At 45.0% G+C, this 23,807-nt stretch overlaps 2 protein-coding genes across 16 annotated transcripts in view; one reads left to right on the top strand and one right to left on the bottom strand.

Moving 5' to 3' along the window:
• Positions 1–58: 58 nt before the first annotated feature.
• MTNAP1 (mitochondrial nucleoid associated protein 1) lies at positions 59–15,816 on the bottom strand. Of its 12 annotated transcripts, none has more exons than XM_081029406.1 (6): positions 15,079–15,246; positions 14,435–14,544; positions 11,497–13,018; positions 5,799–5,897; positions 5,137–5,229; positions 59–3,853 (listed from the first exon to the last, which is right to left on the bottom strand). In XM_081029406.1, the coding sequence occupies exons 3-6, from the start codon at positions 12,989–12,991 to the stop codon at positions 3,831–3,833; spliced, it is 1,710 nt and encodes a 569-aa protein (XP_080885532.1). In that variant the 5' UTR covers positions 12,992–13,018; positions 14,435–14,544; positions 15,079–15,246; the 3' UTR covers positions 59–3,830. The 12 variants fall into 12 exon arrangements, with proteins under 12 accessions (XP_080885532.1, XP_080885524.1, XP_080885530.1 ...); XM_081029398.1 differs by having other exon boundaries at positions 15,099–15,234; XM_081029404.1 differs by having other exon boundaries at positions 15,035–15,213.
• Positions 15,139–23,807, top strand: part of VCF1 (VCP nuclear cofactor family member 1) — a gene marked incomplete at its 5' end in the record, with an annotated part of 16,588 nt that continues 7,919 nt past the window's right edge. For 2 of the 4 annotated variants that reach the window (XM_081029395.1, XM_081029394.1), the window contains 2 exons: positions 15,139–15,572; positions 19,912–20,011. In XM_081029395.1, coding sequence (XP_080885521.1) covers positions 15,139–15,572; positions 19,912–20,011 — 534 coding nt within the window. Of the gene's footprint in view, positions 15,573–15,949; positions 16,430–19,911; positions 20,012–23,807 lie in introns of those variants that run through there. The other 2 variants (XM_081029396.1, XM_081029397.1) reach the window with 2 other exon arrangements.

Raw genomic sequence — 23,807 nt, 5'->3', positions numbered from 1 at the left:
CCAAATCTCTGCAAAGTACGTATAATTACCCCCCACTTTATAGTCCAGACGGTGGGGGCTCCAGTAAGTAAGGTAAGGACACACCCACCCATTTCACAGGTGAGGGCCTGGAAGCAGCAAATAATCAGAATAGAGGAATTCTCTTTATTTAAAACATATTTTTGTTATAAAAGAATGGTGGTAGTAACATGTAGGGGGAACATGGGTGGGGAGCAGGTACTGAGAGTAATTAGGGTACTATGCAAATCAGGACAAACAGGACTAATAAGAATAGTGGCAGCAGAAAGGGTTTCCCGGAAAGCGTACAACACCCTATTAATACAACAAAATGATTTTATTTTTAATAGCTAAATGTTTTAATGTATGTTAGAAAAGAATACACTTTCTTTAGTAAACTCAGTGATTTCCAATATTAAGGCTCAGGATTCAAGTCAAGTAGGCCCCGGGGATAACCCACCTTGCACGGACGCACCCGTGAGTTACAGCCAGGGTTCAGACACGTGAGGACTTCGGACCTTAGATCTCTGGTCAAGGAACCTTCCCGCAAATCTTCTCCACGGTGGAGCGCGCCCCCTGCAGGCTGGATGGGACGGTGGCACTGGGTCGCTCGTGTGGACTGTCAGGCTGGCCTTCTGTCTACCCAGGGTGCTGGAAAGCTTGCTCCTGACTCCCCGCTGCTGCCCCGGAAGCACTGGAATCTAAGCACTGTTGCTCGCCTCGGGAAGCTCTTGCCAGAGCCACGGAAGGTGTGGAGCATGGTTTGGAGACAAAATCAAGGAGGCTGTGGAACACGGTCAATCATGTAAAACGCACTCCCCCTTTTGTCTTGGCTTTGTGAAAAGATGAGCAGTGACTCCTGCCTCCCGTCTGAAGCACGCTGGCGTCTGCACGAAGCCGTCCCACTCTTCTACAAGCCCCGTTTTGCAAAGACTCGAAGTCTCTGGATGAAGCCGGTAATCTACCAGCTCACACACAGTATTACGGACTGGCATGGAAATGAACTTGTAGGGATATGTGCATATACGAACAATGACTGTCCCCTCACAGGACAAGTTTACACCAATACCGCCAACCAGAGCTATGAGGCGTATTCCTTCATGGGCTGTTTGTGTAGATCTCAATCGAGGGAAGAAATTAGTTATCGACCGACCTCAACAACTCTCTTAAACTGTTTTGAACATTCTGAAGAAACCCTTAAAACGCTTAATAAAAGGTCTTCCAGTATTTTCCCACCTCTTACTTCGTGGACATGACCAAGGGACTCCAGAATCTGGAGGTTCTGCAGACGGCTTCTTCGAAGACGCCCACATCATTTTAAAAATCAATGTTGTGTCTAAGTCAAAAAAATCAGTTAAGATTTGCTTCCCTATTAGGAGTGAGTTAGGATTCTTGCTGGTGACTGTCAACCCCAAACCCTCTTGTTAATGTAGAATCCCGCCTTTGTCTGAAACTCGGCAATACGGGGCAGACAGCCCTTTAGGACTGATGGGTCACTAAGTAAGTAGTTCATTCATGTCACTAAGGATCTGATTTCCAGGGATGTACAGTACTTACTCTGACATAAGTTAAATCTTTCCATTATGTTTTAGCGTTGGTTACAACAAGTGACACTCGTTTACTTAGAGTTGTGATGAAAATGTTCTTGATACAATCTTGGGGGGGGGTGCTACAAGCCACCACTGCACTTGTGTTGTGGATAATACGGGGGGCACTGCTAGGGCACTAAGTTACTAAGTCAAGAAAGGCTTCTACTTGTTTTCTAACCCAAAAATGTTTCAGAGCAGCAATCCTGCCTTGCTCACTCCACCACAGAGACCGTGAGGTGTCATATTCCTCTAGGGCAGGAGTCCCACCTTTTCTGTAAAGGGCCATACAGGAAGTACTTTCAGGTTTGCAGGCCGTATGGTTTCTGTTGTTGCTACTCCACTCTGCCACTGTAGTGAGAGTAGCCACCTGAGCACACGAACATAGCTGGGTTCCAGTAAGGCTTTACGAAACTGGGCAGTACCTGTGAGCCCTGGTTACCTGCTGACCCCTGCTCTAGGAGACTGGGGAATTGGGAGAGGACATCATTGAGAGGTCATTCTCATCTACCTTCGCACCCTGAGAGTTCCTGATCTGGAGTGAGGACAAAGGGGGAGGCGCAGGGAGAATCCCTCCCTAAGTGTCTCTGTTAAAGAGCATTTACAAATGGGCACGAAGCCTTTTTGAAGGGAAAGAGACTATTTTTGGAGTTCCAATGAAGTTGTTAGAAATATTAAAACTAAAATAACTAAATGTAGTACTCAACCATAAATTTCTCCTTATGGAGAATTCTAGTATCCTTTTCCTTAACCATGAGAATGTGATGCAGCATTTTAGTATTCCCATTGGGGATAATTAGAGAGGGAGAGAGGAACGGGATTGGGAATAGAAAATGGAGATAAAGCAGAAGATCGAGAGCCAGAATTCAAGTTTTGAGAGATGTGCAAAAAAGTAAATGTTGGCCTTAAAATAGCACATCTGCTTTTAAAAGAGAGCCTGACCTCACATATCCTGGCACAAAGATAACACAAGCAAAGCTTAGATATATATACTATACACACACACAGAAAAAATGTGCTAGAAAAAAACGTATACACATTTTAAGAAAGGATAAAACTATTAAAACTCTAATACTCAATATAAAAGATGAATACAAGTCACGTTTGACTTCTTCAATTATAAGAGGTGCTCAAAGTGGTTACCATCAGTGTAATTTTAATAGTTTTTTCCTTTCTTAAAATGTGTATACACTTTTTTGGCACTGTGTGTGTGTGTGTGTATCATAGCTTTAGATATATAGATATGGATATATCTATATGTGACATATAATCAACCCTCTGTGCTGGAAAAGGAGTTGGAAAAACAGTTATCCGTCTGTGCTGATGGATTAATTTCTTCAAAGATTTTTCTATCTCTAAGTATGCAAGTTACTCTGTAGGGGCCAAAGCAGAAGCCATAATATTTTTAGAAAAACACTGAATATTTTGTTGGGGGAGGAGTCACAGAAAACCACCAGCCCAAAACAACCCTAACAAAGTGAAAGGAATGTAAGTATTTCACTGAAGTCGTCAGAAGAGATGGGGGTGGGATTCTGAGAAGTTTCCAGGAAGAGATGGAAACCTCTGGCTCACTATTGTAGTCACTTAAGATATATAAAAGTGATTTAACATTGTTTCTTGTGCTATTTTAATCAGCTTAAAAAATACGTAAGGATGGTGCATCGGCTCACCAGCATCTCTGTACCCAGCCTTCCTTTGCTTTTTTGTCTTCCACACCAGCTAAGATCTGGCTGAGGACCCAAAGGGCATAACCATTCCCAAGGGGACGGGCCTGATGTATGCTGATTTTCTGCCAATTCAGATTATTCTGTATCAGTCTGTACGTAGCTCAGTATCTAGTATAGATGAATAACGTAGTAAAATGCCAAGATGTAGAGTATTGTAGGGAGAGATTTAAAATTGAGATAGTTTTTACTGAGAATTGGTAAATTGAAATTTAAAAATTTTAATGATAAACTTTGTCATCTTCATGTCTCCTTGAACAACATCAGCCTTTACGATGAAACAAACTGATGTTTTTCAGTAACCTTCAGTCACTTTTGAGAGCAAGTCAAAGAAATATCCAGACAGAACCAGGTATGTCCACATTAAAAGACGTTGTTTCCTAAATAACTGCTGTAAATAAGTTATTCTTCTCACTCCCCCTTCCTGCCCCCAGCACAACCTGAAATTGTTAAACATCTACTGCAGCAGTCGTCTCCTCCGCACTTGAGTTCCAGAGCGTTCCCGAGTGGTGTCAGATCATCACTACTTACGCCAGCGCTGCAGCCCTTTGGACAAACAGAGATAAACGTAAGGGCCCGGGAGGCCATTTCTATAGACTGTTTTTATCTCTTGTCTCTATAGATCATGCTGTTAAATTTTTGTTTTATAAATTTAGGAATGAAGTCTTAGGCAACAATGAGAAGTTTCTACTTCCCTTTCTTCAGCCTCAATTTAGAGACGTGAAAAATAACCTCCGGTATCAAGGAAATGATCCCTTTCGGAGGTGAAAGTCAAAGGAAAAGTCTTTTCCCTGCGAAAAAATGATTTCAGGTTTTCTGCATCTCCATTTCTGCAGGGACGGTCAGAAAGGAATCCTTTCTCACCGGCACCCAGGTGTACCATATCATCCCTACCTGTCAGTGTACAGCAGCTGGCTGCAGTCCCATTTCTGCTGCTCTCCTACTTACTGACACTGAATTAGCCCCAAATTCCAATTTGAGTCCAATCCGGTATTTTAGAAGTTTTCTAAAGTGAATTCTATTGGCTTTTATTGTTAGCGGTTATCTTGTACTTTTATGCCAAAAGTTTCTATTAGAAAGTGTCTGGGGTTTTGTTTGTTTTTCTTAAATTGTGGAAAAATACTGGGCTTTTTGACTATCCTTCTATATGTCTTTTTAAACTTTTAACTATAAGGATATATTTTTATAAAACAGTACATTAAAAAATGAGCAAAAGTCATCTTGAACTAAAAGAGAAATGAAATCCAGGTATTTTCTTCCTGATAAGATTTGGTGCAAGCTGAAACTGATAACTGGAAGGGTGGTTGTTTTTTAAATGTTAAAAGTAGATTAGCTATGACAGCTATTGGGTTGGTGCAAAAGTCATTGTGGTTTAAAAGGTTAATACTCGCAAAAACCACAATGACTTTTGCACCAACCTAATATGTATAAGCCTTAGACACACTGATGAGTGACAGCTGTATTGTTTCTCCCTGTCTTTTGGGGTAGAAACCTGTTTGGTTTCAATCCTCAAAAGAAGTTCTTAGGTAGGAATTAAAAAGTCACCAAGGAGAAGAGCCCTGATCTTCCAGGAGGCAGATCTTCAATGACAACCTTAAATGGAGCACACGAGCAATTATGTAAATTCCAGTCAAGTCATATAAAGTCCATTATAACCAAAACCTCTTAATAAATAAAAAAAACATCCCGGTGCTTCAGGCAAAGCTCATTCAGTAGCGCATGTCAGACAGTGCCAAACTGTGATACAAAAAGCAATTCTGAGAATCCCTTGGAGGTCCCTATAATGGGCTGTGACCTGTAACTGAGGCTAAAAATATAGAAAGGCTTACTCAGGTGCCTGAAGCTCCAGCTACAACAAAGAACGAAGTACCCGGTGACGAGCATCGTGATGCCACCAACTCTGGCGCTGCACCTGATCCATCCTGTTTAAAAAGAGACAGGTTGAGCTATCACGGTGAGCTGTCACCAGCATTAATTGCGTGTTATGCAAATTATCCCAGTGAGCCTGAGAGATGGAATTGTACTTTAAAGAATTTACATACCACAACATATATATTTAAACAGGCGAAAAAGCTCAAGTCTGGAAGACGTTTATTTGAAATTTCAATTAGTTCCTGTTGTTTTGGGGAGTTAGATTAAAATCTTTAGTGGCGAGATTACTATGATGGACTGATGAACGTAAGATTTAGTCTTCCTGGCTTTGGGATGATCAATGTGGGCGAGGGAGAGATGGGGGTGGGCGGCAGGCAGGCAGAGGTAGGTATTAAAAAATGAAAGCTGTTTAATAAATGGCAACTGCTATTTTATTAGCTTTGGTGCTTTCAAGTATGTCAGACTCCAGAATGAAAGCAGACAAACAGACGAGCAGGAAGACGACACATTTGTCTCCTTTCTTTAGCCTTGCCATGACAGTCATGGCTCAAGAAAGAGAAAATTCTCCAAATGCTTGGAAGCAGCAACAGAACCCAACAGTTAATGACTCTGGCCTCACCTTTTTGCACAGCTCCCAAGAGCCTCATTAGAGAGACGGTGGAGGTTGCTGGTGGTTCCCAACTCCTCAGAGCAGTCAAACTTCTTCCCAACAAAGGAACTACGGTTCCAAACAGAAGTTACAATGATAGTTCATCTAAATGATCCTCTTCCCGGACACTCAGTACCCAAGATTCCCAGGGCTAGGCCTCGGGAAAGCATGTTCTAAAGAGGTGGATTAACTGGGCTGCAGCTCCATAGCACGTCAAAAACAGGCTTTTCAAAGACTGAGCGAGCCCTGGGGATCAGGACCTGGATACACTTTCCGATCTGATGAATACTCTGCTCAGATGACCCTGTGTACGTGCCTAATGGAATGAATCATTCCTATTCTCTATCAGCTGCTAAACTTCTTAGCAAAAAGCACGACCTTCTACGATTTGAGTATTAACTGCTGCTACTTGTCACTGTATCTACGCTCAGCACGTCTGTTCTAGTACCCCAGTGCTACTGCTGACCAGTCAACATTTCTTATGTTCAACACGCGGATCACCAAAGTGGAACCACACAGGAGGGTCTGTGCCCTGTATTTACATTTTTCCTGCACCACTTTTTCTTTATGTTTAATGATAGGCAGGGAGTGTCTTCGATTGCCGGTCTTGGTTTGCTTCACCAGAGACAGTGGATAAATTAAGCAAGCATTTACGACAGGTTTAGCAAGTGTGGTAAAAGTTGCCGTCCATGTAAAAATATATACAAATGATCACCATTGTATTAAGTCACAATGAAAAGAACCATGCTAGCTTCCAAGAAGTTACACAGAAGATAATTTTCTTGCAAGGTGATTAGTCTCTTGAAAAAACAAAGCGTGACATAACGCATTCATCCTGGACAAAGTCTGAAAAGATGGGGAGAAAACACCTGCCATTATACCCACTTTCGCAGCCGTGTCAGGAGGCGTGCGTGTGGCTCCTCAACTCCGTTCTGTCTCCAGCCAGCTGAGCCTATTTATTTTGGCTCAGGTTCCACTTTACGTGTATGACACCAGTTCGGGCCCTGAGCAGGGATATATAAGAAGCCCAGGAGGGGCCAGCTCAGAACCCACAGAAGTGCTGTTACAGTTTTTCGATGCCTTCTTGCCTGTTGCCCAGGTACCGTGGGTTCTGCTTTGCATCCCTTTTGGCCTGGTTGTGGGCTGGGACTGCTAATCCCCATGGCCGTGTCTGTCCCCTCATCTCCTAGACACTGCCCCATACCCACTCAGGTCCGTTTCAAACCCCACGCGTGTGGTTCACCTGCCAGCAACGCTGGCTCCACTAGCTCCACCACTGAAAACTGTCACCTTCCCTCTCGACCTCTACCATTTCCTGACACTCTTCCGGTCGAGCTGGGATTCCAGACGTACGATTGAACTTCCCCCTTTAAATCTCTGGCTATTAATTACGTGCATGTTTTGATCTAAAACACCCGCTTCCATGGACTCCTCTGGCCAGGAGGGCACCTACACGCTGGCTTGTTACATTCCTGAGCAAGTTCTGATCCTGACTATTGAGCCCCTTCCTCACGTGCCCCACCTCGAGCACCTCACACAGATACCTGACAGATGGAAATGCTGTTTAAAGATTAGAAAAGAGCCTTCATTTAGCTGTTTCTCGGCCTTTAAAAACCCATGACCCTGTAAGGTTTCTCACTTTACCTTCCGCTATCCCCATCAGCCAAGTTTTGCTTTTGTAAACTCTACTTTTTTAAAGTTTTGCTTTACGTGAACTCTACTTTTCCCAACCACCCTCCCCTCCGCCCACCATTTGTCTGCGATTTGCCCACTGGGTCTGAGGCACCTACGTCAGCAGTTCTCGAATGTGGCTGCTCTTCAGAAACACTTAGGAAGGTAGAGGACTTGAGGCCTTCCGTCTCTACGAATCTTGAATCTAAGTAATGCCTGTGTGAAACTGCTGACTGTGCAGACTGGGCGACAAGGACCTCGATCTCGCAAACTGAGTCCCGAAAGCCAAGGCACCCTGAATTCTGCAAAGGCTCCACCAAGTGCCCCCGGCTGAGCGTTCTCAAGGCCATGGGGACTCTGCAAGCTTTCCTCTGAATAACGGAAACGAGTTTCTATTGCTCTACCTGTTGAGTCTCTTGAGATTTAAATTTTGAACTTCTAAAATCTAATTTCTCCAAGGCCAAAAAAACTACTCATTTTGATAGTACCCTGTTTCCCTGAAAACAAGACCTAGCTGGACAATCAGCTCTAATGCGTCTTTTGGAACAAAAATTAATATATATGACCTGGTCTTATTATATTATATAATAATATATCACATATTATTATATTATCTAAGACCAGGTCTTATAGTAAAATAAGACTGGGTCTTATTTTCATTTTTGCTCCAAAAGACGCATTTGAGTTGATTGTCTGGCTAGGTCTTATTTTCGGGGAAACACGGTAAATCCATGAAAAGCCTTCTCCCTGAACCTCAAAAGATGGCTCCTGATGCCACTGAACTCTGTAAGCTGAATTCTTATCCCTGATTGACTAAAACTCCACGGCACCCTCAGAACTATCAGTTGCCTTGGGATTTCCTAGCTTAGGCCACCAAAATATATCCATTTTTTGTTGGCCATGAGAGCTTTTGGTTCTACCTTGTTTCATTCAAATGACATAATAGTCTTTTATGCCTCTCAAGGCCCTGGGGTACCTTTTTGTCTGGTGCAATCACGTCACCTAAGTTTACTCAGGTCCTCTGCGTACGAGGACTAAATGCTGTCACAGGTTTCCTTGTGTAGGAAAGCATATCTGACATCCTCTTGAAGTGTTACATCCAACAGAGGAAAACAAAGCTTGGAAAAGCTTGGCAAAGACCATCAGGCAATGTTAGATGCCAACCATGAACTGACACTTGACGTTGGGCAAGTTATTTATGCACTCTGAGACTCAGTTTCCTCATCTATAAAAGGGGCTAAGACCAGCCCGTCAGGACTGGCGTAAGTTTAGCTGAGGTAATCTGTGTAAACATGCAGGCATCATAGCTGACATATACAGTTGACTCAATTGTTAGTTCACTGGCCCTGCCTGTAAGTATCAAAGAAAGATACTGGCTTCCTGAAGTACAGAAGGCGGAGTGGACAGCCATGCTCTTCTGCAAAGACCCAGGAAAGTTCACTTTAATTTGCAGTCCCTGGAGGTAGCCATCGCCTGGGGAAATGACAGAGGAGCCACACTTTTCATCCTTGTAGATTTAGATGGCCCTGAAGTCTCCCTTAGCCAACTGAAGAATCAGGTCTCGACCTGCGATCCTACGGTTTCCTCTAGTGTCTTCTGTTCACTCAGTGGCAGCATCAAAGTCTGAGCTTTAACTGTGGAGCCTACTTCTATCGTGTTTCAGTTTGTCACAGAACTAGCGGCACTGTGATGGCCACACTTTGTCTGATAGAAACCCAAACTGATCACATATTACGGACTGTAAAAGTCTATAGAAACAAAACAGTTTCTAACCCTATTCTGGAAGAACTTATTGTTGAAGGAAGGATTGTATTTCCCCCCCATAGTCAATCTCAGAAGCCTAGTGATTTGATGACATAAGTTACTGTGTCTCTCTTACATTATGACTGTACTCTTGGGACCCACTAAAGTGAGTGAGTCAACGAACGTATATCAACCATGATATCTACCACTAATTGCTACAAATGGTTGCCTGAGGCAGGGTGCAAAGACTGTGGATGTACAAGTCAGATAGACCTGGATTTGAATCCTGACTGCCACTTACGGTACGAGCATGGGCAAGGCGGTTAAGATGTCCGAGGCTCAGATTCCCCACCTGTGAAAGAGGGCAGGTCAGTGACGTCACTTCAGAATTGTGAGGAGAGGTAGATGAGAGAATAATGTAATGTACCTAGCACGATGACTGAAACAGTCACCACTTGACACACGTCAGTTCCCTCCTCTTTTCCTCTAAATGACAAGTGGATGTGTGAAGGACACTGCTTAGCACTATAAAAGATAGTACAGACAACAAAGCTTTGCTACGGGCTGTGTTTATGCCACTGAAAGGGACAGATTTCACAGACACGTAGGTATGTTTCTGGTCACGGCATCTTTTCTACAACATGGCTTAGTGGAAGGGATTCAGCTAGGCCTCAGGAGTCTGGGTTCTACACGTAACTCTACCACTGATTGGCAACATGACCTTGGACAAATCATTTCTTGTCCCTGTGCTTGTTTCATCAGCTACAAAACAGAGACAAAATCACTCTGCTCACCTCTCCGAATGGTGAGGCCCAAACAATAGGCGGAAGCACTCGGAAAACCACAGCAACAAAAATGTTAATATTCTTTCAATGTTTCATATGGAGAAGAGGCTTGAGGGTACAATTTTGTAAAGAGAGTCTAGATGTTAGACCTGTTTGTAGAAAAACAGATAACCGCTGAGGCAGTTGAAGAAAATACAGCTTGAGCTGGCAAGTCTTTACTTAATACACTTCCATTTTGAAATCTTCAGAAAGGGATAATTAAAATACAACAGAAAATGCTTTCTAGACCTGACAAACTGGGGTTTTGTGACTATGCGGTCATTTATAAAATGTATCCGAGGGAAAAATACATCCGTTTAGCAAGAGAGAATACAAGTTTTTCAGGTGTGAATCTATTCGGAGTCACTACAGGTCTCCTGTCAAAATACATCTAAAAACATCAATAACACTACACACACACAAACGAGATGGACGCTACATTAACCTGATGCCGCTAGCAAACCTCAAAAGAGGGAAAAAAATACAAAGTTTCCGGGTGAGGAAAATGAAGCCACTTTCTATATTGTAACTGGAGAGGTAGTCCAATAACTAAAGGTGAGATTCAGGAAAAAATGAGGATACCTGAAATGACAGTTGGGAATGTTTTTGCTCCTACCTGGGGCCTCAGTCCAACCCACTAGTGAAGCGATTCTAGGCACCAACAAGGTGCATCTAGAAGCTTCTGAAGAGACTGATTCACAATTCAGATCAGTTTCGATGTCCAGTCCTCCCCACCCGCCTAAGCTAATCTCTTATGTCTTCAGGCTCAATCTCTGGTTGCATTCTTGGGTCCTGTTCTTTGTGGACTAATTTTTCTAGTGCATGGCCTTCTGTTCCTTTTTTGCCTCCCCCTCTATTCCTGGTCCTCATCTCCTGAACCTCCACTTCCAACTATCTGCCTTGAATGCCATGTCTCCCTGGACAGTTTTCATCTCATCTTGCCCCCAAATCCTAAAGTAGTGTCTGTCTGTACCTTGCCACTCTAAACTCCCAGATGTTGCATTTGACCATAAACCTGGAACCTATTTGTGTACAACCTGGGCCTGATTGAAATCTGAACACAGAGCTTGTTCTATATAGATGGACCCTTATGTCTTTATGCTTTTCTTGAGTCTGTTCAGCTTGAATACCCACCCAATTTCTATTGGCCACGCCTCTTCCCAGTGTAGAAATTCAACTGTTATCAATATCACCAGCCAGCCTGTCTTAATCCAACCTTCGACTACTGGTGGAGGGGAAGGGAGAGTGATAAAGCACTGTTACCCCTTGGAACAAGAAATAATGTTTGCAGAACAATTTAAGTCCAGTGCACTTGAATGCCCAGGTAAAACTAAGCTGAGTGAAAATATTAGTATTCTGAATCTCATTAATTTAAAAGGCACAGAGCGGTTTATATGGGCTGGATGGCCCTTTAAATTGAGCATGTTTACCTTGTGAAAGTCGTTCCCCCTGGGGACTGATGAGCTGGGGCTTCTGGGCCATTGAATTCCAATCCCGAGGCTTTCCTGGCAACACCCCTAATCCAAGATAACCAGGATAGAGCTCTGGAAACCACTCCAGCCCCAGGGAGCCGGGAAGGGCCTTCTTGTCAGGAACATCCACCTGATGGGTGAAGGGGCTTTTAGAAGTATGACGCTGGGTTGAATGGAAAGACGGCTGGCACCCACGGTGTGAGGCTTGGGGCTGATAGCCAGATGGGGGCTGCAGAGAAGCTTGTTCCTCGCTCTCCATCAAGGCCTCTACATCAGGGGCTCGATTACGATTGCAGGCTGCTGCTTTCTCTTCTTGAAGAAATTTCATAGCCAGAGAGGTAAGACTTTGGTTACGTGACTGCGACACAGAAAGAAAGTCATTGCCAGTTGTGTCCCTTGGCGTGAGCAAATCTAAACTGGGACCTTCGTCTCGAGATTTCTTCTCTGTGGCTGAATCGTCGGTACTGAAGTTCTTCGAGTTGTCGCTCATGGAAGAGCATTCTTGCATTTCTGTTACAGATAAACTTTCCTCTGCATGTCCTTTGTTCCCACATGCCTCTACTCCAAGGTTAAGTCCTTCTCCTTGGTTCTTCTTGACTTGGATTTTACCTAATGGGCTAACTTTAAAACCTAAAATTTGTGACTCCCTGTTCTTTTCCTGATTCTCAGGGTCTCTAACCTCAGTAGAGACTTCTGAGAGGTAATCTCTGGCCTTGGAGTCTCTCTCATCACTTAAAAACGAAGTTCTTACTCTTTTATCCCCATCATTGAGATTTCTGGGAGAACTATGATAATCACCAATAGGCATAGCTAGTAATGTTACTGGAAGCTTCTGTCTTGAGGGATCAATTTTGTCCAATTTTAAATTAGCATAAGTGGTTTGTACATCATTAGGTAAGGCTGAAGAATATTTCCTATCTTGATTTGACAAAGAAGGTTCCATTGGGCCAAAAGGTAAAGATTCTTTGGTTTCTGAAGGATTACTTCTACTTTCCCCTGATTTAGGCAAATCTTTGGCAAGTTCTCTTTTAGGAGTAGTGTTCTCTGATGCATAAAACTGAGCCTTAGTTTCTCCTTGGGAAGTAATCTTTGGTTCAGGATTTTTTAACATTTTGAGGGAGAGTTGAATTTGATTTTTGATGTGTTTATCTGCCTTTGTATTACTTGCTCTTTCCACACCAATAGCTGGTTGTGGGAAGGACCCAGTTGTCTGTTCTGATTTGTCCTTTCTCAACTTAGCATTTCTTTTCTCACTCTTTGTCACCAATTCTCTCTCTTTAGCTTTATTCAAGTCTTTGATTGGACTTTTCGTTTTCTTAGCACGTGAGAGTGTAGCCTGCTCGGACTGACAAACATTTTGATCACCAGGTACAGTTGGTCCTATCATCTTACAGTATGGCAAGTGGGATTTTAGTCGCTTAAATGGTTTCTTACAATAAGGACACACTTCCATTCTGGGGAGAATATCAGTCTCCTATTCCTGAAAAAGGTAAATAGGAGAGTATGAGGAGCACATAATTTCAGAGTAAATACCAGTATTTTATTTGTGTCATACCTTTTCAATTCATTTGGAAGAACATAGGTTAAAGATAAATTTTTAAAAGTTTGTTTTGATCCGTTCTTATACAGGTAGAACAAGAGAAGACATAGTCTGATTTTGATAAATGTCCCTGGCTCCATTTACACTTGGTATATTACATTAGGAAGTCTTCTAGGAATCAATCGTTACAGAAGACTATCAAAGAGATGTCTCAACATCCCCGACTAGGAGGTGAGCAAGATGAAAGAGTTACGTCTAATGAAGTAATGGTTAGTGGAAGGAAGAGGTATCCAAATACCAAAATAAAAGGTTTGCTATTTAAAGTTGTAGCAAGTCAACTGGATATCACATGTAGAGGAATTGTTCAAAATCCTTAAACACATAGATCATTCAAGGAGAGAGTGGTGAAGAATAAAAAACTTGGGCCAGGAATTGGAGATGGTTGATTGGTTTCCAAAGTGATACATATGGAAGATTCATGGGGTGCAAGAAGAAAATATTAGAACTTCCATTATCGAAGCACGAGAAATTGAGCTCTACTAACGTTTAACATATTAGTAATGTGTATGTTTGTATATATATATGTGTGTATATATATATACATATATACACCTACACATATATACCTAGATAAAAGTATGTATAATGCACAAATCATATATACACGGAGGAAGCACGGTCCCCAATTTTTTAGTGATATTTTGTAGTACAATGGATTATTGGCAAATTTGTTTAGTTTGACAGTTTGTGAAATTTATACCATATAGAAGCATTAACAAAATTTATACGTCTTTATTATTTTCCAGTAAGGAAAAAAATATTTAACTACAAAGTTCAGTTGAAAGTGATTTATTTTTTTACATTTCTTCTTTCTATCAAGTTCCAAGGACATGTCTATTCCGGGCACAGGGTTCTCAAAATCTGGCACTCAGCCTGGCATGGGGTCCTTGTGCTACGAATTCTTTCTCTGGCTAGAAGCACGCGAATAATATCAAGTCTTGTAAGTGTGAGTATCTTCCGACCACTAAACAGGTCAAAAAGTGAGACTCTGAAACCGCTGACGAAGTAAATCCGTGTCATCCTGGCCAAACCATTGATCCACGCAGCCAACCCACCTGATCCTCCATGAAGTCGGGCAAAAAAAAAAAAAACCAACCTTTTCTGCCAACAGATTTTACAATAATTCTTCTTACTTTGGAGGTGCCCCTTTGACAATAACATGCAAGTGACGGGCCGGCTGTTTGCAAAGCGCACACAAGCGTGGCCAGTCCCGGCCCCCGGCCAGTGCCGTTCCGAACCCGCCGGCCGAGCCCGCCTCCCCCCGGGAGCGTCTCCCCGCGGCGCCGGCCTTCCTACCCGAGCTGCGCTGCCGGGACGCTGGTTTTGCGGTGGCTTCTCCCGCATCCCCACGCCCCACGTTCGCCGTCCCCGAGTTTGGCGGAATGACACCAGGTGTTAATGTCCGCCTGTGCGGGACACAACCGGAGCAGTGAGTGGACGGGACGAGGAGCCGGGTTCCCGGCGGGGCGGTTCCCGGCGGGTGTTCCGGGAAGCGGCGCGGTCGGGCTTCACCGTCTCCCCGGGCACAGGGCGGATCTGAGATGCGCGCGGTCCCCCCACGCCCCCACGCCCCCCCGCGGACCGTTCCACGGCCCGGCAGCCCCGGGGCCCGAGGCCGGCCTCCCCGCAGCCCCTCCCGGGGTCCGAGGCGCCGGAGCCGCGCGGGCTCACGCTGCGCTGGGGGCGGCCCCCTCCGGCTCATCCCCGCCGGCTCGGCTCCCGGTTCCAGACCCGGGGCGGGGGCGGCCGTAGGAGAAGCCCCGCCCACCGACCCCCCCGGAGCAGCGGCCTCACCTCGCAGGCTGGGAAAGTGCAGGCGGCGCACGCCACCAGCGCCCCGGGGCCGCGCGCCAGCGGCTCCCCACCTCCCGTCCCGGGACCCGGCCCGCCGCCCACCTGACGGCCTGAGGCTGCGCGGCTACTTCTACAATTCTTGTTACCTCACCAGGGCTGGACTCACATACTCATCCTGCACGACGGTTAGGACCTACTGTAATGTCATGGACCCCCGGCTGGCCTTGGCCGCGGTCCCCGCCGGGCTGCGCGCAGGCGACAGCCTCGGGCACCCCGCCCGCAGGCCCCGCCTCCCCGAAGTCCCCGGGAGCTCCGCCCTCCCCGAGCCCGCCTCTTCCCGTTGGCCGGGTGACGGGGCGGAGAGGCCGACGTCGCGCCACTGCGCAGCCGCGAGGGGGCGGGACCACGGCAGCTGCGACATGGGGGGGCGCGGAGCGGACGCCGGAAGTAGCCGCGGTACGGGTCCCACCGAGGGGTACTCACCGCCGGCAGCGTCCACCCGAGCCGCGGCGAGAGCCAAGGCCCGAGGGGGCGGGCGTGGCGGCCGCGGAAACACAGCCGCCTCTGTTCCGTCGTGTCGCGGAGCGGCGCCGTGTCGCTCCCCTCCGCCCGCTGCCATGAGCGAGCGCCTCCGCCCCAGGTGAGGCTGGAGACCCCCCTTCCGTGGCTGCCGCTCGCCGGCCTGGGGGGATGGAGGCGAGGGGGCGCGCGGAGCGGGGTCCGGGCAAGTCCGCGGCGCGGGGGTCGCCGCGGGGCCGGGGAGGCGAGGACCGGGCTGCGCGGCCGACGGGGTGCCCGCGCCTGGAGGGCCCCGGAGAAGTGGCTGCAGGGGGCAGGTCCCTCGCAGACCCGTCTTTTCCGCTGTGTCTTTCCCTGTTTGGGAGGAAGTCTGGTCGGTCCCGGAAGAGACGCGCGGGCCCTCCGTGTAGGAGGGTGGGGGGATGGGAGCAACGCGGGATCGCTGCGTGGGAGTCGCCGGGGCGTCCGTGGGGGGACGGGGCGGCGGGCGGGCGGCCTTGCTTCTGCAGCCGGGCCTCGGGGTGGGGCACGCGGCCCAGGGGTGCCCCGCACGGGGTGGACGCGGAAGGGCCGGTGGCGCGCGTGGCGCGGGGAGCCCGTGGCCGCAGCGCGGAGGGCACGCGGGGTCTCAACTGTCGCGCTGCGCAGCCGTTTGACTCCGCGGGCGGCAGGTGCGCCGGGGTCGCGACGCGCTGCTGTTTCCCACGGAGCCCGGCCCCGGACGCGGGTGACGGGCTTTCGGTCCGCTTGCGAGAGGCGGCGGCCGGGCCCCACGGCCATGTCCCTCTTTCCTTTCCCTTCGCCCCTGTCGCAATGTGGGGGGCGCACGTTGGCGTTGGGGGCCCCGGGAGGAGGAGGCTCCGCTTTGTCTCCAAGTAGGAAAATGCCTCGTCGTGCACTTTGAAGGCAGGACCGAGCGAGGCCCAAGTGCAGCTCTTCCGTCTCTCTGATGAAGCCACGGAGACCTGGGAGGCGCAGGTGATTGACCTCGGTCCTTCCAGGTTGACGGCGCTCCGCTGCATTCCCCGGTAGGCTCAGGCTTAGGTGAATAAAACAGGATCGCCTTGGCCCGCCGTGCTGCGCATTTCCTTGTGGTTCCGTGGTGTCCCCGGCTCTGCATGTCACTGACAGGCTTCCCACCCGGACGCTGCTCTGCAGGATAGGTAACGCGCGGTGGGCTTCAGGGTCTGCAAAGCGTCCTGAGCTGGTTTGGTCCAGCAGTGAAACTCCAGGGTTCCTCAAACTTCAGCGTAGGGTTACTGATTTGGATAGTGGTGCCGAGACAGGCAGAAAGCCTCCTGTGTATACAAATACGAGTGGACCAACGCCGAACTTAGGAGCCCAGTCACTGACACGCCGTTGGGTTAGGACCAAGGTCCTTAGGTGTAGCAAGCCTGAGCTGGCAAGCCTGAGCTGACTGCCACGTTTTTTCCTTCTCAAACCCAGTTGAGACTCCTGAGAGTCGCTTGGAACGTCTCACAGCTGACGAAGTCAAAATATTTTGTACGAAAAAGGTTCCTTTTATCCAGCGCTGTACACAAGTACTCTGAGTATGTTTATACTGGTGGCAGATTTCTCTAGTGCACAAATAATGTCAGTTATGTTTACACTGGTAACTTCATTTCTGTAAAAGAGGTCATTTGATGTGGACAAGGGTTTCTTCCCTACTTTCCCCTTCACCCCATGTTTCCTGGTGGGGGATGGACCAGCTCTGCCAGCTCTGGTTATCTTAGTGTCTCCAAGTCAGTTCACTTCTCTAGTTCTGTTTTCTCCATTCTGAGATGAAGCGTTGGTCAACGTTGGTGGTTTTTCCAAATGTTCCACCGTGTACGGGGATGGCCATAGAGGAGTGGGTGTGTGGCAAGGAAGTCCTTACTTTAACCAAAACATATCCTTTATGTCATGTCCTAGTATGTTGAGGGATTGTATTTTTCTGGTAGGAAGAAAGGGTTCTGTTCGTTAAAATTGTTTTGAAACCACTAGTCTCCATTCTTTAGGATTTCTTCTATGCCCAGTCTCTAGGAGATGACAGGAAGATTGGAGAGAAATGAAACGATGAAAAGTGATGTAATCAGCCGTCCTTAGAAGTAGCATGCTAAACACAATCTGTAACTAGATGGTTAGGGAGCATATAATCAATTATAGGGTGGCTGCTAAAATGATAACTGGGTCTGCGTCACTGACGTTGAAAACTGTAATCTGACTGCAGATAGGGTTGAGCGTGAAGCTGTCATCTTGCCAGTATTAATGATATTGTTGAAAGAAAAATGTTCCAAGGGCAGAATCTGCAAAGAGCCTAGAAAAAGAATTGAAGAACAGGTAGGGCTCATTCTTAATCCAGTTCCATCCAAAAGAGAGCCCCCACTACCCCCCCAAGCAGGCCAAGGAGATAATTCTGGTCCATGGAGAAATCAACTGATTATGAGGCGGGGATATTTCATGTGGCTTTCCCCGAGCTTGGTTGAAGTCCACAAAATCAGCCCATCCTCTTTGTTCTTACATTCTTTTTGCCTTGCAACCTCCCTGACATTCATATTCTTGTCACTGGAAAGATATGTACCCCATTATAAGTGAGGAAATTGGAAAGTTTTAGTCAGCCTCATAAGTTTGGTTAGAGTGACTCAGCGGCCCAAAGCAAGATCAGCTGTTGTCACGCTGATAAAAGAAGGGTTTGGGAACCAACCTACTGCCACTTGACGAGTTTCTTTTTGGGTGTTACATCAGCTGGCCTTCAATTAGACTTTGCTCTGTTACTTCATCACATTCCCACGAAGAGTCTCCGGTCACACTAGGATAAAAGGAGCACTTTCTTGGTTCAGATCTATGATAACAGCACATCTTTTTAATGATTATTAAAACCTGGTATTCATCTAGTTTTTAGTCTTGATGTACTTCACATCATTTGTGGGTATGATCTAATCTCCTGGGAGAAAGGTAGGAAGCAGAAACGGTGATCGTATTTTACAACAGTTGAGCTTTATTGAGGATGAACCTCAGGTAAATGGTGTAGCCCTCTGCCAATTAGTTGGTTAACGCTTTTTCATAACCACACACCCACTGCTCACCCTTCCAAGCTTAAACCGGATCCAAACTCATTAATAAAGTTCGATGTATTCAGAATGTTGCAGAGAACAGGGAATTGAACTCAGGTGATAACTTAAAGTTTCTTCAATATCCAGACCTCAACTCAAAACTTTAGGAAGAAGGACCTGTACATACGCCGCCCGCTCACGTAGAAAGTCTATAACTGTACAGAAGGTACTCTGTGCTCGAATTCAGTGCTTTCCGAAAAGCTGTTTTTCCCTCTAGCTAGAGAAATTTGAACCTTTAAGAGTTTTCGTTATAGCAGATTGTGCTGCTCTGTAAATTGGCCTCTAGTCAGCCCTGTCCAGCAGCATTTTCTGCAGTTGGGACCCTTCCGTGTCCATGCTGGTCAGTACCATTGCCACTGGCTACACGTGGCCACTAAGCACTGAAAATGTGGCCAGTGTTACTAAGGAACTTTTCACTTTATTTAATTTTAATTACTTTTAAATGCCTGCATATGCTAGTGACTACCATATCGGACAGCACAATTCCAGGCAATTTGACTTAAAATTATACCACCTATAATTTATTTCTACATTCTAACTGGGTTTTAGAAGTTCTTCTGACAGCACTTGATTCTTGCGTAGAAAACATACACATTTTGTCTCAGTTACACATTTGAGAACACCTGACTGAGAAAGATGTGTGATTTTTCTTTAAACCTGTACGTTTTAAGCAGCTTATGCTACAGTCTCAAAGTAACAATCTGGTGAAGGGATATATATCGTAACACTAGGTGGTGTGGTTGAAATAATCTAGTTTATGTGTCCAAGACCAGCTTTTTCAGTGATTATCCAGAAAAGTAATTTATTACGCTAGAGGGCAGAGAGCTTTTGTTTAAGTGATAATTGGGGAAGAATCAGGGATGAAGGAAAACTGAAGATTAGCGGCTCTCACGACCCTCTATGGGTTTTCCTGTGCTGCACCATCTTTATATGGATTTTAAGCATAAGGCAAAGGCAGCCAGCCCTGTCTTAGGTGTTATCATATGGAAGGGAGTAAAATTAGGTAACTTGGAATTGTAATTTCAGGGAATGTAGAAAGATGATAACATTAATTAGGTGGGGTTTGAATGCTCAAGTCATTAACGTCTTCCTGTTCTTATTTATTCCCAGTAGGCATAAATTGTCAAGCTTCATTTCAGAAATTAGTCACACTAATTCAAGCCCGACCGTATTGCTGCTATTTATGTTTTTGCTCTTTGTGCCCAGTGATGGTGTGCTTCCAGTTTTTACCTATGAGAGGGATATCATGCAATGAATGATATTTTCTCAGGCAAGAGGGCATATTTCTATAGTGTCATGGTTTGCAATTTTAAGTGTGCAAAAGATCAATTGTTGGATTTTTTTTTCCTCCTTGTGATTTAATTTCAGGAAAAGGAGAAGGAATGGCAATGAAGAAGACCACCATCTTCCCCCCCAGACCAAAAGGAGTAGTAGAAACCCCGTCTTTCATGATTCCTGGGACACGGAGGTAGGAAGTGTGCTCAGAGGCTCTGCTCTTGTCGTTGCTTGAGCTAAATAACGCAGTTTCTAATGTGTCATTCAAATATCCTTCGAATAAAGGAAAGTGACCTTACTTGATTACAATGGTTTCAACCATTTTTGTCATGGCCCCTTTGAAGGAGCTGTGCGTCCTCTGCCCAGCAAAACGGTTTGTGTCTGCACATATTCATACATACACCCTCTCCCCCCCAATTTGTATCTGTTAGGAGTTTCATGAACCTTTGAAAGCCCCTCTTTGAACCCCCTATTTCATATTTCAGAAGCCAGCTTATTTTCTAATAGTTTATAAACCATGATTGTCTTTAAGGCAAATGTATTCTGTGCCTTCGATTCACTTATCTTTAAGAGAAACTATAAGCATCCAGAATGTATAATGTATATGCAAGCAGAATCCTGTTTTAAGTTTTTTTTCCTTTGCCATTCTGTTGTTCTGAAAAGGGCTGCTGGCAGAGTGACGGGGAAAGAGTGGGGACAGGGAGAAAGTGCTCCTGGAGTTGGGTTTCCTGAAACAGTGCTTCAGTGGGCATCCTGGGGAGACAGTCTCCCTGTGGTCCAAAGGCTGGCCTGCAGTGCAGAAACCTTAAGGGGGTGCTTCTGTGAAATTAGGCACCCAAAGATTTTGACCCGTAACAGTTCTCACCCTAACAGAGAAACCCCTCCGTGGCACGTTCCTAGCTTCATAACGTCAAGCACAATTCTGTATATACAATTCTTGCACAACCAGGTAATTTGTAATTTAATTAGCTCTTGATAATAGGACTTGCCCTACATCCAGTCTTTACCAGAAATCCAAGGTAATTCCCCCGGTGGGGTGGGGAGGAGGGATCAGTAACTCGCATGTAGGTAAGAGCTATTCAGGAGCAATTAATGAAAAGTGCAGAGAGATCCTTCTATGCGGAGATTCGAGTTTATTGCTTTAATCCCTGTTTTTAAAATGTTCTATCACATTTTTCCGTTTTATAAAAACAGAAAACTTGTTGAGCTTTGTGTACTGTGGTAATTAGGGAATCTCATGCAAGAAAGAAAACCAGAGCTTAGAGGCTACCATGAACATCCAGTGATAAAACTGTAATACTGGTAATTGAATTAGGAGACTGTTCCCTCAAGTGTGTGTGGTGATTACTTTCACGGTGTCAGCGTGAATATTTCTTTACTTGTACCTATATGTAAATTCTGCTATGTTATGTTCATACTAGTTTGAAAGTATAGTAGGTCTAACTCTTCACATTGATCTTTTTTCTCTCTGTGTGTAGTTTTGATGCCTGAGAACAGGAATAGAAGTTGTCATGTTTAAAGAATTAAACATTTCTGACCTCTTATTTCAAGTAAAACTCCTTAGTATTAGTTTTTGTTTTGTTTTAATTGCTGTTTGTGGAAAATGACCTTCACTCCCATTCTAAAACCTGTGTATTGGTATCACAGAAGAAAACAACATGTTGTTATTCAACCTGGTGGTTCATATGTCTTGTTCTTACTTGTCCAGAGAAATTCAGCAGTTAAACCACTCTAATCATTAGCCTGGGGACGGACTAGATTGTTATAATTTACAGTTAATACAGGTACTTTTTATCAATTGTGGTAATCTGAGCTCCCCGGTAGGCCCCTCACGGCCAGATGTGACCCTCTGTTTCAGCTTTGCTGACCAGCGATCTGAGCCAGTGGCCTCTGGTGCTGTGCTTCCCCACTGGTGGTATTAACAAGTAATGAGGCCCAGTGAACCCAAGGAGACCTAGAGAAGCGAAGGGCAGGGGAAAGTCTTTAAAATGGAAAGTTAGGCCCTGAATAATTGAATCGTCTCCACTGGAATAGGTGATTATGCTTACAGCACAGAGATACCAAGTTTAGGGGCATTTGGCTGCTTTTGGACAGTTGTGTATAAAAGGGAAAATAAGAAAATGATTCATTATAAATGGATTATTAATTTATATACTCATCTTATTAATGAAAATGTTACGTTTTAGTCCTAAAGTAGGGAGGGAGGGCCAGGGTAGGTTTCCTTAAGATTAACTGTGTTAGGAGAAAATGTTTCCTGTGTCTTTCCTGAAATACTTACATAATTTTAGAATTCTTTTTCTTATAACTTGAAGAGCTTTCATTTGGAAGGAGTTTGTTTTAATTCTGAGAGAGATTTAAAATTAATTCCCAAAACTTACCTTTTTCTCCTAAATGTAATACTAGTAGCAAAGTACTGGGGAATAAGATGGAAGGTGTTTGATTTATTTAAACTATTGAACGATGCCACAAGTAAATCATAATTACCTGAAAAATGGAGCTAGCGTATACCTCTTTTCCTAGATACTGTGAAGCTAAAGAATGTGAACTGACTTGCCAGGTTAGTTATGTAGAAGGAGACTTTTACTTTACTTGTACATTTTCTTCCTGTCATTATCGTAGGTAGTAGTATTTCTACTCAGATGGAAAAATTGGGGCACAGAAAAAAGTCCCTTGCGCAAGCTATACAGCTAGTGAGAGGCGGGGTTGGCGAGCCCCAGATGTTGACAGCTGAGCAGTTGGCTCCTAACCATGGTGTGTGCTGTCCCACAGAAGACGGGACCGAAGTTCTCGGTGACTTGGCTGAACATATCCAGAGGAAGCTAGATCCTAGACTGTTCTCAATCATAGGAACAGAGACGAATAGCTGGGAAATGTTTTCCCGAGTAAATTCTAGGATGTGGTCTGAGCTAGAAAGCCATTTTAGATTTCTAGCTAGAAAAAGTGCAGAAATTGGGGTGTAGTGTTTTTCCCCAAAAAAGTAATTGGTGTTGGAATCGAAGACCTTGAATTCTAGCTCCCATGACCTAGCGTGAATGACTTGTGGGCCTTAGGATGCTATTTTTAAAATTGAGAAGTAATTTACTGGGCGCGGAATAAAAACTCTTTGTAAAGCTGTTCTGTGTGAATCATGTTAGTTAACGTCTAAGTCAGCCTTGTGTTTCACTTCGGTGAGCAAGAAGTGAAATGATTTGTCAATTTGTGTCTTCCTGTTGGCCCCTGCACAACGGCAGCGACATTCCCTGATCTTGGACGATTATTTGGATGGGTAGAAACTAGCTGGATTTAACTTACTTACAGATTTGTTCTTTCAGGGGCTGGCATTTTTGGTTTGAATTGTATCTTCACTTGTAGGAGTAATGCTCTTTGCCTTCAGTTCTAATCCTCTTATCTACAAAATACACTAGACGTGTCCATGTAAATCTGGCTTCTGGTACGTAGGTATATGCCTTAGAAAAAGGACGGCTGCCTGAGTAAAAGCAGTACCTTTTTACAAGACCCCGAGTTTTTAAGTATCTGGAACTTACCAAGACCATTTTAATTTTTCAGGTCACTCTGAAGTAACAAGCAGTGAGAAAATGTGGAGATAAAACAGAAGTGGCTTATCTGGAACAGCCTCTTCTTTTCCTTATCTCTAGGAGGGAGAACATTTTAGATATCACTCAAATCCTAAGCGTATTCTTACACAAGTATAGAGGCGTGACAAATTAATAGAACCAGGGGAATTTAATAGAACCAAGGGAATCCATGTCTGATTAAAATTAGGATTCTATAAATCCTTTTGTTTTAAGAATACGAATGAGCTGACAATGGTGATATTTAGCGTAATTTTTTCAAAAAGTTATCTTAAGGCCTTTTCTTGGTTTTTGCTCATTCTCATCTTTATGCTGTCATAGAGTGGTAGGCACATACTGAGAGACAGAGGTGTTTTGGCAGACTCTGTTTTGGGTAAAACCGTCAGGTTGTGTGTTTAAAACCCTGTAGCCAATTAA

The sequence above is a fragment of the Rhinolophus hipposideros genome (genome assembly GCF_964194185.1).
Source record: "Rhinolophus hipposideros genome assembly, chromosome: 20".
NCBI classification, from domain to species: Eukaryota; Metazoa; Chordata; class Mammalia; order Chiroptera; family Rhinolophidae; genus Rhinolophus; species Rhinolophus hipposideros.
The sequence above is the reverse complement of the archived record's forward strand: the minus strand, read 5'-3'. Positions and strand labels throughout refer to the sequence as shown.